Source organism: Astyanax mexicanus, chromosome 8 (genome assembly GCF_023375975.1).
Source record: "Astyanax mexicanus isolate ESR-SI-001 chromosome 8, AstMex3_surface, whole genome shotgun sequence".
In the NCBI taxonomy this organism is placed as follows: domain Eukaryota; kingdom Metazoa; phylum Chordata; class Actinopteri; order Characiformes; family Acestrorhamphidae; genus Astyanax; species Astyanax mexicanus.
This window is the reverse complement of record NC_064415.1, coordinates 45,130,463-45,143,238: the sequence shown is the minus strand read 5'-3', so window position 1 is coordinate 45,143,238 and position 12,776 is coordinate 45,130,463. Positions and strand designations below refer to the sequence as shown.

General features: G+C 39.7%; 1 protein-coding gene across 6 annotated transcripts in view; it reads left to right on the top strand.

Moving 5' to 3' along the window:
• The first annotated feature begins 1,129 nt into the window (after positions 1–1,129).
• Positions 1,130–12,776, top strand: part of myo9b (myosin IXb) — a 68,310-nt gene continuing 56,663 nt past the window's right edge. For 3 of the 6 annotated variants that reach the window (XM_022663606.2, XM_022663604.2, XM_022663610.2), the window contains exons 1-2: positions 1,130–1,424; positions 1,850–2,711. In XM_022663606.2, coding sequence (XP_022519327.2) covers positions 1,857–2,711 — 855 coding nt within the window. In that variant the 5' untranslated portion in view covers positions 1,130–1,424; positions 1,850–1,856. The remainder of the gene's footprint in view (positions 1,425–1,849; positions 2,712–12,776) is intronic. The other 3 variants (XM_022663607.2, XM_022663608.2, XM_022663605.2) reach the window with 2 other exon arrangements.

Below are 12,776 nucleotides of genomic sequence, written 5' to 3'. Positions count from 1 at the left end.
CAGTAGAACACAAGTATGCATACTTTAGACACACTAGAACACAAGTACGCATACTTAAGACACAGTAGAACACAAGTACACATACTTTAGACACACTAGAACACAAGTACGCATACTTTAGACACACTAGAACACAAGTACACATACTTTAGACACACTAGAACACAAGTACGCATACTTAAGACACAGTAGAACACAAGTACACATACTTTAGACACACTAGAACACAAGTACGCATACTTTAGACACACTAGAACACAAGTACGCATACTTAAGACACAGTAGAACACAAGTACACATACTTTAGACACACTAGAACACAAGTACGCATACTTTAGACACACTAGAACACAAGTACGCATACTTTAGACACACTAGAACACAAGTACACATACTTTAGACACACTAGAACACAAGTACGCATACTTTAGACACACTAGAACACAAGTACGCATACTTAAGACACAGTAGAACACAAGTACACATACTTTAGACACACTAGAACACAAGTATGCATACTTTAGACACACTAGAACACAAGTACGCATACTTAAGACACAGTAGAACACAAGTACACATACTTTAGACACACTAGAACACAAGTACGCATACTTTAGACACACTAGAACACAAATACGCATACTTTAGACACAGTAGAACACAAGTATGCATACTTTAGACACAGTAGAACACAAGTATGCATACTTTAGACACACTAGAACACAAGTACGCATACTTAAGACACAGTAGAACACAAGTACACATACTTAAAACACACTAGAACACAAGTACGCATACTTAAGACACACTAGAACACAAGTTTACAGAATTTAGACACACTAGAACACAAGTTTACAGAATTTAGACACACTAGAACACAAGATCACAGAGAATAGAAGTACAGGTAGCTTAGAACACATATAAACAGTGTCACCTATGTTGAATGTTTGTTGGAAGGCAGTTCTGAAAATGGAATAGCCTATTGCTGCGCTGACCTCGATCTTCTGGCTAATCAGTGCGCGGGTGGGCGGGGCCTGTCTGAATACGGGTGTGAGGTGTAGAGGCGGTGTAAGGGGCGGGGTGGTGGGGGTGGAGGGAGGTGGGGGTGAAGCGAAGTCACAGAGCGAGGAAGTGAGACCGCGCGCGGCACGAGAGCAGACCTGAGCTGTAATCGCGCGGAGCGGAGCGGAGCGGAGCGGCGCGGCTCGCGCTGTGGTGATTTTTACCTGCGCTGTGTTCATATCTCACCTGTGGAGAGAGCGTCACTGCTGACGGGCTGTGGGTGAGTCCCGCGCTCAGGTGTGTTCTGGGGGTCAGGCAGAGGTTTGGTGAACTTTGGACGGTGGGAAGCTGTGACGTTGTTTTTCTGCTTTCCTCATTGGACTGGGCGCGTGCTGTAATGAAATGACACCAGACTAAACCAGGTGAGCTCGTTCAGCAGATGTTTAGTTGTTAATCGGGTGAGGGTGGGGTTGTTTTACAGCTTATCTGGGGGGTTTTGACGGGACAGGTTTGTGATTGAGCTCTGAGGAAACTGCCAGTGTAAGCAGCAGAGATCAGGTGAAGGAAGTACACCTGAGCATAGGTGATATAAGTGGTCGTTTTTTTTTTTGTTGGAGGGGGATTTAGTATAGTTCCTATTGTTTCACAAACCCATCATGATATAATTATTAACTTCTTCAATTTAATCATTCACCATGTAAAAGTTCTTGCAAACATTATTCCTGATAGGGGCAGCTCTGGAGTTCCAAGCGTTCTAGTTCAAAAGGAACAAGTGTGAACATGCACCGACCTGAAGTTTTTTTTTTCCACTCCTTCTTTGAATTCTCGTGTTCCCTCCCTCCCTCAGGTGATCTATGTCATGCGGTGTGCTGAGGCGAAGCTGGTGCGTGCCTGCGAGTGTTACGATGAGCGTCCCTGACAGCAGAAAATCCACCTATCAAGATGAAACCACCTACATTCTCCTGATATACCCAAGACTGTCTGTCAAAACAGCCCAGAGCTGCACCCTCAGGGTACACAAGGATGCCACGGCTGCCAGAGTCATCCAGAATGCAGGGGTCACTCTGGGCCTGGATATGTCCAAACCCTACCAGCTTGTGGAGGTCAGGGAGTTTGGAGGTGAGGAGTGGCCCCTGCAAGCCAGCGACCGCCCGGTTGAAAGGGTGCTCCTTTGGCCGAGAAAGGTCCAAGAGATCCACCCTCAAAGCCATGGGTACTACTTTGCCCTTCAATTGGGTGGTCCAGACAAGCAGAGCCAGGCAAATCGTGTGCCCGACATCTGCTGCCTTCAGTATCTTCACCCAGAGAACTGCAATGATCTGTGCAGTCTTCCCGTTTTGACCGAGAAGAACATCCTAGAGACGCTCCGTCACCGCTTCCTTAAGAACCAGATTTACACTTACGCCAATAACATCCTTATTGCAGTCAACCCCTTCAAGTTTCTTCCCATCTACAACCCGAAGTATGTGGAGTTGTACGAGAACCACACGCTGGGCCAACTGGACCCACACATCTTTGCCATTGCTGATGCTGCCTTCCGTGCTATGCTCAGCAAACACCTTAACCAGTGTATTGTCATCTCCGGTGAAAGTGGCTCAGGCAAGACCCAGAGCACCAACTTCCTGATCCACTGCCTGACCGCCTTTAGCCGCAAGGGCTGCACCAGCGGTGTGGAGAGGACCATCCTGGGGGCAGGGCCAGTGCTGGAGGTAAGCAAATACTGCCAGGATTATTAAGAACAGAGGGGTTCCCATATAAGGGTGGGTGATACTGGATAAACGATAAATATCAAATTTTTCTAAGGATACAAGATTAAGAATAGATTGAGTTAAACAGGTCATTGAACTTACACTTGTCTTCTGAGTTGTATATGATGGTCAGGTATGATGGAGTAATCTCATGAAGAAAGTCTCATGGGTGTACAAGTTCTGAGTTCTAGAATACCTCATTTGTGTATAATCAGCAGGGAGGTGTCAGCTTTTAAGCTTTTCGTCCTTAATTGATTTTATTTTCCACTTACGTAACTTTTACACTGTAAAAGATGATAAATGATACTTGATACTTCAACTTCTAAAAAAGTGTTTTTAAACACTACTTTCTATACTTCTACCTGAGTAATGAATGTGAAAACTTTTGACACCTTTGATAATTGGCTCCTAGAGCAGTGTTTCTCAACCCAGGTCTGGGAAGCCCACTGCTCCCAACACACCTGATCACACCAACAAACCTAATCAGCTCCTTAAAAGCTCATTGTTGCAGTTAAGTTGCAGTTCTCAGTAGGTTGTTGGTCACATATATTCCGAACAGTGTAACACAGCTTCGTGTAGACACTGAGGCATGACACTAACATGAAAATAATTTAAAAATGAATAAAGACTTTTTTTTTTTACCACCATTTATTTATCACCATTTTCATGGTGCTGTTTTTTCCCCTTGTGCGACCAGGCCCACATAGGCCAGCCACATCAGTTCCATCTTTGAAATCGCTCTGCATTTCTTGTCTGTATGTAAGAATCCTTCTGCTTGGATCAACCCTCTGTGACTTTGCAGCCAAGACATGCAGCCCACATCAGCTGCAACCTAGATTTTGTAATGCAGCTGTAGAACCAGGAAAAGGAATTTGCATGTACTTTCTTAAACGCCTCAGTTGTGTAGTCCTTGTTTGTCCCTTATTGCCACTTTTGTGTGTACTTGGGTTTAGAAGGCCTCATTTGTGTACTTGGGCTCTAAAATGCCTTATTTATGTTTAGTTGTGTTTTCAGTGTAGCTTTGTACTAGAATGTCTACTTTTCATGTGTTGTGGTTCTTAAATATGTAATTTGTATTAAGTTGATTATTAGAATGTTGTTGAACATGTAATCTAATGTACTTGTGTTTCTGACTCCTTAATTTGTGTGTGATTGGGTTTTAAGATGCCTTCTTTGCATATAATTGAATTCTTAGGTGGCTAATTTGTATGCATTTGTGTATTGGAATTTGTCGTGTTTTAGTTTGTTAAAGGTATGTGTCATCCTGAAGAACCTTTAAAGACTCAAGGTTATATCGTTGGGGGACAGTTTACCAGACAGGGGTTAAGCCTAGTCCTGACTCAGAGAAGACATTGTTACACACTTTGAGTTTTAGATTGCAGTAATAATTTGCATGCAGTTGTGTTCAGGAATGTGTAAGTTTAATACCTGCGAGTACTTGAGTAGTTAACATATATATAAACCAGAAATACTTTTTTTTTTGGTGATCATTTTTTTGCACCCTGCACATTGTGTATGTCCCTGCTACCTCAGGATCTTGGGAATCAGACAATGTAAATATGAACATTTAGTGTAATCACTTTCTGTGAGGGAGCATTTAGAGTTGCAGACGTCTGATTGCATTAACCAACACTTTGAACAATTCTGACTAAGTACACAGTGGCTTGCAAAAGTATTCATACCCCTTAAACTTTTCCACATTTTGTCACCTTACAACCACAAACTTAAATGTATTATTATTGAGATTTTAAGTGTTAGACAAACACAAAGAGTTGCATAAGTGTGAAGTCGAATGAAAAATATAAAAATCTGAAATGTGTGATGCGCAAAAGTCTTCATCCCCCTATATAAATAATTTGTAAAGCCACCATTCGCTGTAATTACAACTGTAAGTGCTTTGGGGTTTGTCTCTACCAGCTTTAGACATCTCTGACCAACTTCACTGTCCCTGCTGAACAAATCATCCCCACAGCATAACGCTGCCACCACCATGTTTCACTTTGGGAATGGTATGTTCAGGATGATGAACAGTGTTACTTTTTTTAGTCACACAAAGCACTTTTTATTTAGGCCAAAAAACTTTTTTTGTTCTCAACTGACCACAGAACCTTCTACCACATGTTCGCTGTACAAACAGCACTTAATAAGTTTTTCTTTAACAGTGGTTTTCTTCTTGCCACTTTTCCATAAAGGCCAGATTTGTGGAGTGCACGACTTAGTTGTCCTGTAAACAGATTCTCCCACCTGAGCTGTGGATTTCTGCAGCTCCTCCAGAGTGACCATGGGCCTTGGCTGCATCTCTGACCAGTGCTCTCCTTGTCTGATCTGTCAGCTTGGGTGAAGGGCCATGTCTGCAGTTGTAGAATACATTTTCCATTTTTGGATGATCGATTAAACAGGGCTCTTTGGGATACTTAAAGCTTGGGATATATATTTTTGTAACCAAACCCTGCTTTAAACTGCTCCACAACTTTATCTCTGACCTGTCTGGTGAGTTTATTGGTCTTCAGGATGCTGTTTGTTCACTAGTGTTCTATCAAACCACTGAGGTCAATACAGAACAGCTGTATTTATACTGAGACTAAATCACACACAGCTGGACTCTATTAACTAATTCAGTGACTTCTAAAGGCAGTCAATTGGATTTTATTTAGGGGATTCAATAAAGGGGGCAGAATACATTTGAACATCACACTTTTCAAAATTTTATTTAATAAAAAGTTAGAAAAAATATATAATTTTCATTTTACTTTACAATTATGTGCTACTTTGTGTTAGTTTATTACTTCTCTATAAATCTCTATATCTATATAAAATACATTTTAGTTTGTGGTTGCACAGTGACAAAATGTGAAAACTTATGGTATGAATACTTTTGCAAGCCACTGTATATTGAAGAGAGCTTTTAACCCTGAAGCCACTCTGAATGACCCTGTTCACATCAACTGTTTAATTATGCAGAAATTGAGTTCCACATGGTGCCCTTCTCTGGCTGTTTAGGCTGTGGATGGGGATTAGTAAAAAAAAAAGAAAAACTGTGATATAGAAAATAGAGGGTTCCAAAGACAGTAAAATGAACCCAGTGTCTCCTGAAGTTCAATAAACACAATAGCACACAGATCACTCCCATCCTAACAACCTTCTCATTGTGATTGTGTACTACAGTAAAAGCTTCCCTAAACTGAGCCCAGAGAATGACAGTCAAGTTTGAGCTGCAGTGTTCTCATCTAAGGCTGAGGGCCTGTAGATGCAAGTGATGATTCACTGATGTGATCTTTGTTGTTTTCATTTCTGCCTCATGATTTCCTGACCGGTTTCTGCAAAGTGGAAATAACGACTACAGTACAGGAAGCACTACAGCCTCTCACATCTCGTTCACACACTCTCTCTCTCTCTCTCTCTCTCTCTCTCTCTCACTCTCTCACTCTCTATCACAATCTCACTCTCTATCACAATCTCACTCTCTCTCTGGCTGTTACATAGACACACACTTGCGCCTATGATACTTAACAACAAGGTAGATAACATCACCACAGAAGATGGTCCACCGTGGTTGTTTCTGTTTGTAGCACTGCTGGTACACATGACTTATTAATGTTACTGTACACAGTATTGTGTGTGTGTGTGTGTGTGTGTGTGAATTATTTAGTAAACAAAAAAATGTTAAACAATCCAGAGTATGTTTTATATTTTAGATTCTTTAAAGGAGCACCTCTTGTTTAGATTACGTATTTGAGTCACCTGTAATGGCTTTCAGTTAACAGCTGTGCTGAACTTGTCGAGGACATTTTTTTGAATTTTTTGCCTCTCTAGTAAAGTAGTAGAGTTCAGTGATAATAATGTTCAGTCAATAATGCATTACGTGTTACTCTAATCTGACCATTTTTTTCAGTAACGAGTAATCTGACATGTTACTACCTCCAATCCAGTAATCTGATTAAAGTCATTGTGCATTGTTTTGGAAATTTCCTTACATGAAAAGATAAGTAAGTGTTCTTGCTTTAATGCTGGAACAATATAACAACATTCCAGTGAGCTAACAAGCTAACAGGCTAAAACAAACACTCACAGTGAGCTCTTCACACACAGAGACCCTGCTCTCTCTCAGCCGCCCCCCCTACTCTCTCCCCCAATCCCACACTTGTCTTATACCCTAAACACAACAGTGCATGTTTTAACAGTCAGTAAACACAGAACATGACTGCATTATCGCTACAGTATATATATCAGGGTTGGTTGTTCACTCTCTGCTGGCAACACAGTGTTACCTAACTTTAAAAACAAAACATAAAATTTGAAGAAGTATTTAAAAATATCATAAAGCAGATGACCACAGTGATATTTGAGAAGTGAAATAAGTTTATAGGATTTACAGAAAGTGTGCAAAAATACTTTAAACAAAATTATGCAGGTGCATACATTTGAACCCCCCCCCCCCCCCCCAAAAAAAAAAAAAATGGTTCAACACTTTTGCAAAAATAACAGCCTCTAAAACTTTTCCTATAGCTTCTAATGAGAGTCTGGCTTCTGTTTGAAGGCATTTTGGATTAGGGGTGGGCAAAATTATATCGTATACAATATATCGTGACACAGAAATATCATGATATTAAAAATCCATATCGTGATAATAGGGCTGTTCTGTCTTAAAAGTAGTGTATTATTTACTGTGAAGCTTTAGGTGTATTTATTGTATAATTGTTTTAGTTTGCAGTTTATATGCATGCACTAAATATTCTGCAATATTATTTGCTGCATTATATTATTTTATGCTATACTATTTATTTTGCCACATTATGATTATACTGTGAAATGATGAAATGAATGAATTATTTTAGTTTTCCTATATCGCCAAGTATATCGTTATCGCAAAAATACCCTGAAATATCGTGATATTATTTTAGAGCCATATCGCCCACCCCTATTTTGGATCATTCCTCTTTACAAAACATCTCCAGTTCAGTCAGGTTTGATGGTTTCTGATCATAAACATGTTTTAAATCACACCACATATGTTCAGTATTATTCAGGTCTTGGGACTGAGATGATCATTCCAGGACGTTGTACTTGTTCCTCTGTCTGAATGCTTTAGTAGATTTAGAGCAGTGTTAAGTATTTAGGGTCGTTGTCTTGTTGAAGTATCCAGCCCTGGAACTTTATCACTGACAGTGACTCCATCTGCAGTAAGATGATGTAGGTCTTTGGAGCTGTTCTGTGGGTTGACTATGACTGTTCTCACCATCTTTCTCCTCTGATTATCTGAGATTTTTATTGTTCTGCCACTACAGGCCTTAACTAGAACTGTTCCTGTGGTCTTCCATTTCCTCACTATGTTCCTCACAGGCAACAGCTCTCATAGACATTCATGCAGTCAACATGCCAATTGCACGCTCCCTCATAACTTTTTGACAAAACTACACATTTTAGAGTGCCATTTTATTGTGGCCAGCCAAAGGTACACCTGTGTAAGGATCACTGTGTCTAATCAGCATCTTGATATGCTGACCATCTTGATATGCTGACTATATATATACACACATATATGTTAGTGTGCAGACTGTAGGAAATCTTTTAAAATGTAATTTGAATGGAATGGCCTGCGATGTGCACATTGAGATTGTATTGAAGGATACATTTTGCAGCCCTAGTGTCCTGGCTTAATTATTCTGTGTGAACAGACAAGTGACTGTGGCAGAAATCACACTGACATTTAATGTAGGACACTGCACACATATCCTACAGGTCATTGTAGCCTTCTTTAGTATTAGGTGGACTTAAAAACATTGCAAACATCATGGGACAGCATATGACCATGACATGCCAATGTATGATGAAATACACATATTCTTTTTGGGGAATGCAAAATTAGTTTGAAGTTGTGGTCTAAAATGCTGTTGTTTGTATGATGTATACTTCGTGTATAGTTCAGTGAAGGTATGTTTGTCATGGCTGACCATTTTTTCCATCTTCTCAGAACTCTGGTTAAACAGTGCATTCATGATCATTTGGTGTAGTATCTGACCTACTGTCCTTTGTGGAGCTGAAAGTGGAAGAATACGGAACTCTTGGTGGATTATTCATAAACTTGTTTCAGTATAAGAGACGCCAGGCTGCTGGAAGTTTCCTCTATTGTGTAAAGCAAGCTGTGGGTCAGCTCATTAAACAGCTTGAGTTTAGTGTGAGAGTTTGTTAAATGGAATCAGTGAAACCTGTTTAACCTGGATGTAATCAGGACTCTGGTGTGATGAGTTTGCTGATGTTCATGCCAACTTACCTAATAAGCCACTGCTTAGCTGTGTTAGTTACACTTAGTTACCTTCTGAGCATTCAGCTGCTTTAAATAGCACCTATTGACACATACTGTGTCTCTAGTTTCTGTATAGCCGCATTTCCTGTAGATTACGACTCTCTGTAGCAGATAAGTGTAAAGCTTATTAATATAAAGTGCCTATAATGCCAGGCATGGGCTGGATGTGTTTACAGTTTGAACTGTGGAGCAGTGAACCATCATCCAACGTTCTGACCTTACTAGACTTGAAACTGAATGCAATCAAATCCTTTTAAAAACCTCCAAAATATAGAAGAAGGTACACTACTCAAAAAAAAAAAAAAGGGAACACTTAAACAACACAATGTAACTCCAAGCCACCCACACTTCTGTAAAATCAACCTGTCCAGTTAGGAAGCAACACTGATTGTGAATCAATATTTCACCTTCTGTTGTGCAAATGGAACAAACAACAGGTAGAAATAAAGAGGCAGTTAGCAATACAACCTCCTTTCTGGCTGATGTCTGTCAGTCCTCCATGTGCTCGCCAGAGGTACTGGCATTGATGCTATGGACTGGCCCCGCCCATTTCCCAGACCTGAATCTAATCCAGCACATCTGGAACATCATGTCTCGCTCCATCCACCAACACCACACTGCACCACAGACTGTCCAGGAGTTGACTGACTGTTTAATCCAGATCTGAGAGGAGATTTCTCAGGAGAACATCCGCTGCCTCTTCAGGAGAATGACCAGGTGTTGTGGGGAGGTCATACAGGCACATGGAGCCACACACACTACTGATCCTCATTTTAACTAATCTTGAGGAATTTCCACTGAAGCTGGATCAGCCTGTCATTTGATTCTCCACTTTGATTTTGAGTGTGATTCTAAATCCAGACCTCCATGGGATAATAATTTTGATTTATATTGATAATTTGTATGTTATTTTGTTCTCAACGCATTTCACTATATAATAAATAAAGATTTTCAACTGGAATATTTTATTTATTGAGATCTAGAAAGTGTTACTTTAATCCCTTTATTTTTCTGAGCATTTGTAGTCACTCCAACTAATGCAGGATAAAGCCGTTATAAATACCACTGATTTCAGAAGAGACATGGGTATGCAGATTATGGGGTAATGCAAACTACTTAGCCAGTATTAGTGAATTCTCTGGAGTTAGCCAGTGATATTTCATTAGCAGATGCTAACATCTAGTGTCATAGCTTGTTGTTAGCAAACTTTAGCCAACAGTGTTAACTGATAATAACTAATTAGCACTTCTTAAACCATTTTGTTGGCAATTGTTAGCTACATATGTCCTTGTGAGCCAAACACACACCCATGCTTATTACATCATAAGTGCTAAAATGAGTAGTTACCATTCTCCTAGTTCCCCAAGTCCTTCTAGTTAATTCTGATGCTTCCTTTTTTATTTTTGATGCACTTGCAGACATTACAATTGGAACTCAGTGGGTGAAGAAGGATGCTTTAACTTGTTAAAGGGCTCCTCAGATTGGTGGAAAAACTCTACAAAGCACCAAAAGATTCTACTTTTGTTGAAAATCTAAGAATACCTTTTCCAAAAGTATGCACCCTTAAAATGTATATCAGAAAATGTTGTTGTCATGGTTTGGTATACCCATGGTATAGCAGAAGAAAAACGACAACAAAAAGGGACAAAATATAATATTTAAGTCATTCAGAAGTGAGGTTAGGTGTGAAAGCATTCATTGTTAATTCTGGTTTCTGTACAGTGGTGGTACATTTAACCAGGTTGTTTTTGCTTATTTGTGTTTAGTTGTGTATTAAAATATCTAATTGTAGTTGTGTTGTGTGCCAGCCAGCACTCCAGTACTGTGTGAGTATGGAACAGCCATTGGATAAAGCATACAGAGCAACCTAGCATCCATTGCAGTGCAATGTACATTTTAATCTGATTTATGCAAATGCATTACTTAGCAACCACTGAGCAACACTATAGCAACCACCACAGGTGCCATAGCAACCTAGTGTCTATAGTTGCACCTTGTATTTGCACGTATTTGTAAAGCAGCATTAGCTCAAAATTTGGACACTCCGGATGTCAGCCAGCACTCCAGTAATGTGTATGTATGAAGCAGCTTGTGGATAAACTAGCTATTGATCAAAAGTTTAGACCCTTCACACGTTCAGAGGAACCTAGCATCCTTAGCCATGTCATGTACATTTTAATCTGATTTATGCAAATACATTCTTTAGCAACCACCAAGCAACACCACAGCAACTACCACAGGTGCCATAGCAACCTAGTGTTCATAGTTGCACTCAACATTTTGGACACACCACATGTCCAGAGCAAACCAGCATCCATAGCCATGCCATGTGTTTGCTCATGCAACCACTTTGAAACAACATAGCAACCAACACAGATACCATAGCAACAACTTAGCAACCACCTAGCAACACCACAGCAACCAACCACAAATCAGCACTGCAATGTAGTTGTTCTGAAATCCCTAATTTGTCTGTAGTTGTCTTCCCAAATGCCTTATTTTTGTGTAGTTGTGTTTTAAAATGCCTAATTTGTGTAATTCAGATGTTTGTTTAATTTTGGTACATAAAAGACAAAGTTTGATAGTAGTTATTAGTAGTTTTTGGCAAGAAGTAAAATGCAACAAAAATAAAATACAAGAAAAATGTTAGATAGAATTGGGTTATTTAAGGTAACCCTGGTCAAATTCATTACCTGGTTAAAAATGTAAATATTAAGTTTCAAGGAGACCCTAAGCCAAGAGCAAGCTGCTTGCCTGTTGGACTCTGTAGGTGTTACATGTTGTTCACACTTTCTGAAGCATTGTTAAAGTCGGATCTAGAAACTGCTCACATGACCTGGGAACACCCCTTTACCACTTCCTCTCAGGGGAACTAGGGGGCTCCAAAAGAAAGCCCTGGCTATAAATAGAGTCTGCCAGTCTGTCTGACTGAGGAGTGGCTCAGAGCTCCAGCGTTGGGCAGCTGGTGTACAGAAGGTGGTGTGGACTGTTTGATATTCGGGTTGAGAATCACAGAGCATCTTCAGATGAGATATTGCGTTACGTTGCCCATGATAACGATGATATGAGCATACTGTGATTCTGGAATACTCGATATATCACAAGATAATTCTCTCTGACACTTAGTCTGTGTCACTGAAGAGGATAAAATACTAAATAAGCAAATAACAGGAATCATGGATTTACATTTCATATCCAATATTCTTCACTATAGATTTACCCTATTCATATGATTAGCGCCACCATGTGGAGTAATGAAGCAGCAAATTGGGGGAAGAGTCTTTTGAAATTTAGAGCATGTATGTTTTAATAAAAATAATGATATTTGATGGCATGAATTGATAATATATTGCAAGTAGCACAGGGTCAGCTGGTGGTGTATTTAGCTGTGTTCCTGTTTTTGGTGCAAATAATTACAGCTAATAATAAACAGCACTGCATTTTTACTGGGTTCTAGTTTACTCTTTAAGGGTGATTTACTGAAGACAGAGGTGCTATGTTGAACCATTTGACAACATGACTACTATAACTGCTTAAATGGCTCTTTGCCTGATTAAAAGGTTCCTTATATGTAATGCATTTTCTGTAAACGCACTTGTTCTGCAAATAATCATGACATGTAAATAAACCTTTTAGATTAGATTTTAGATTTTTTTTTTTGCCTTGCTCTTCATATACAAAAACAGTAGTTCCACCTTTATGATACCATATTTGTAACACCT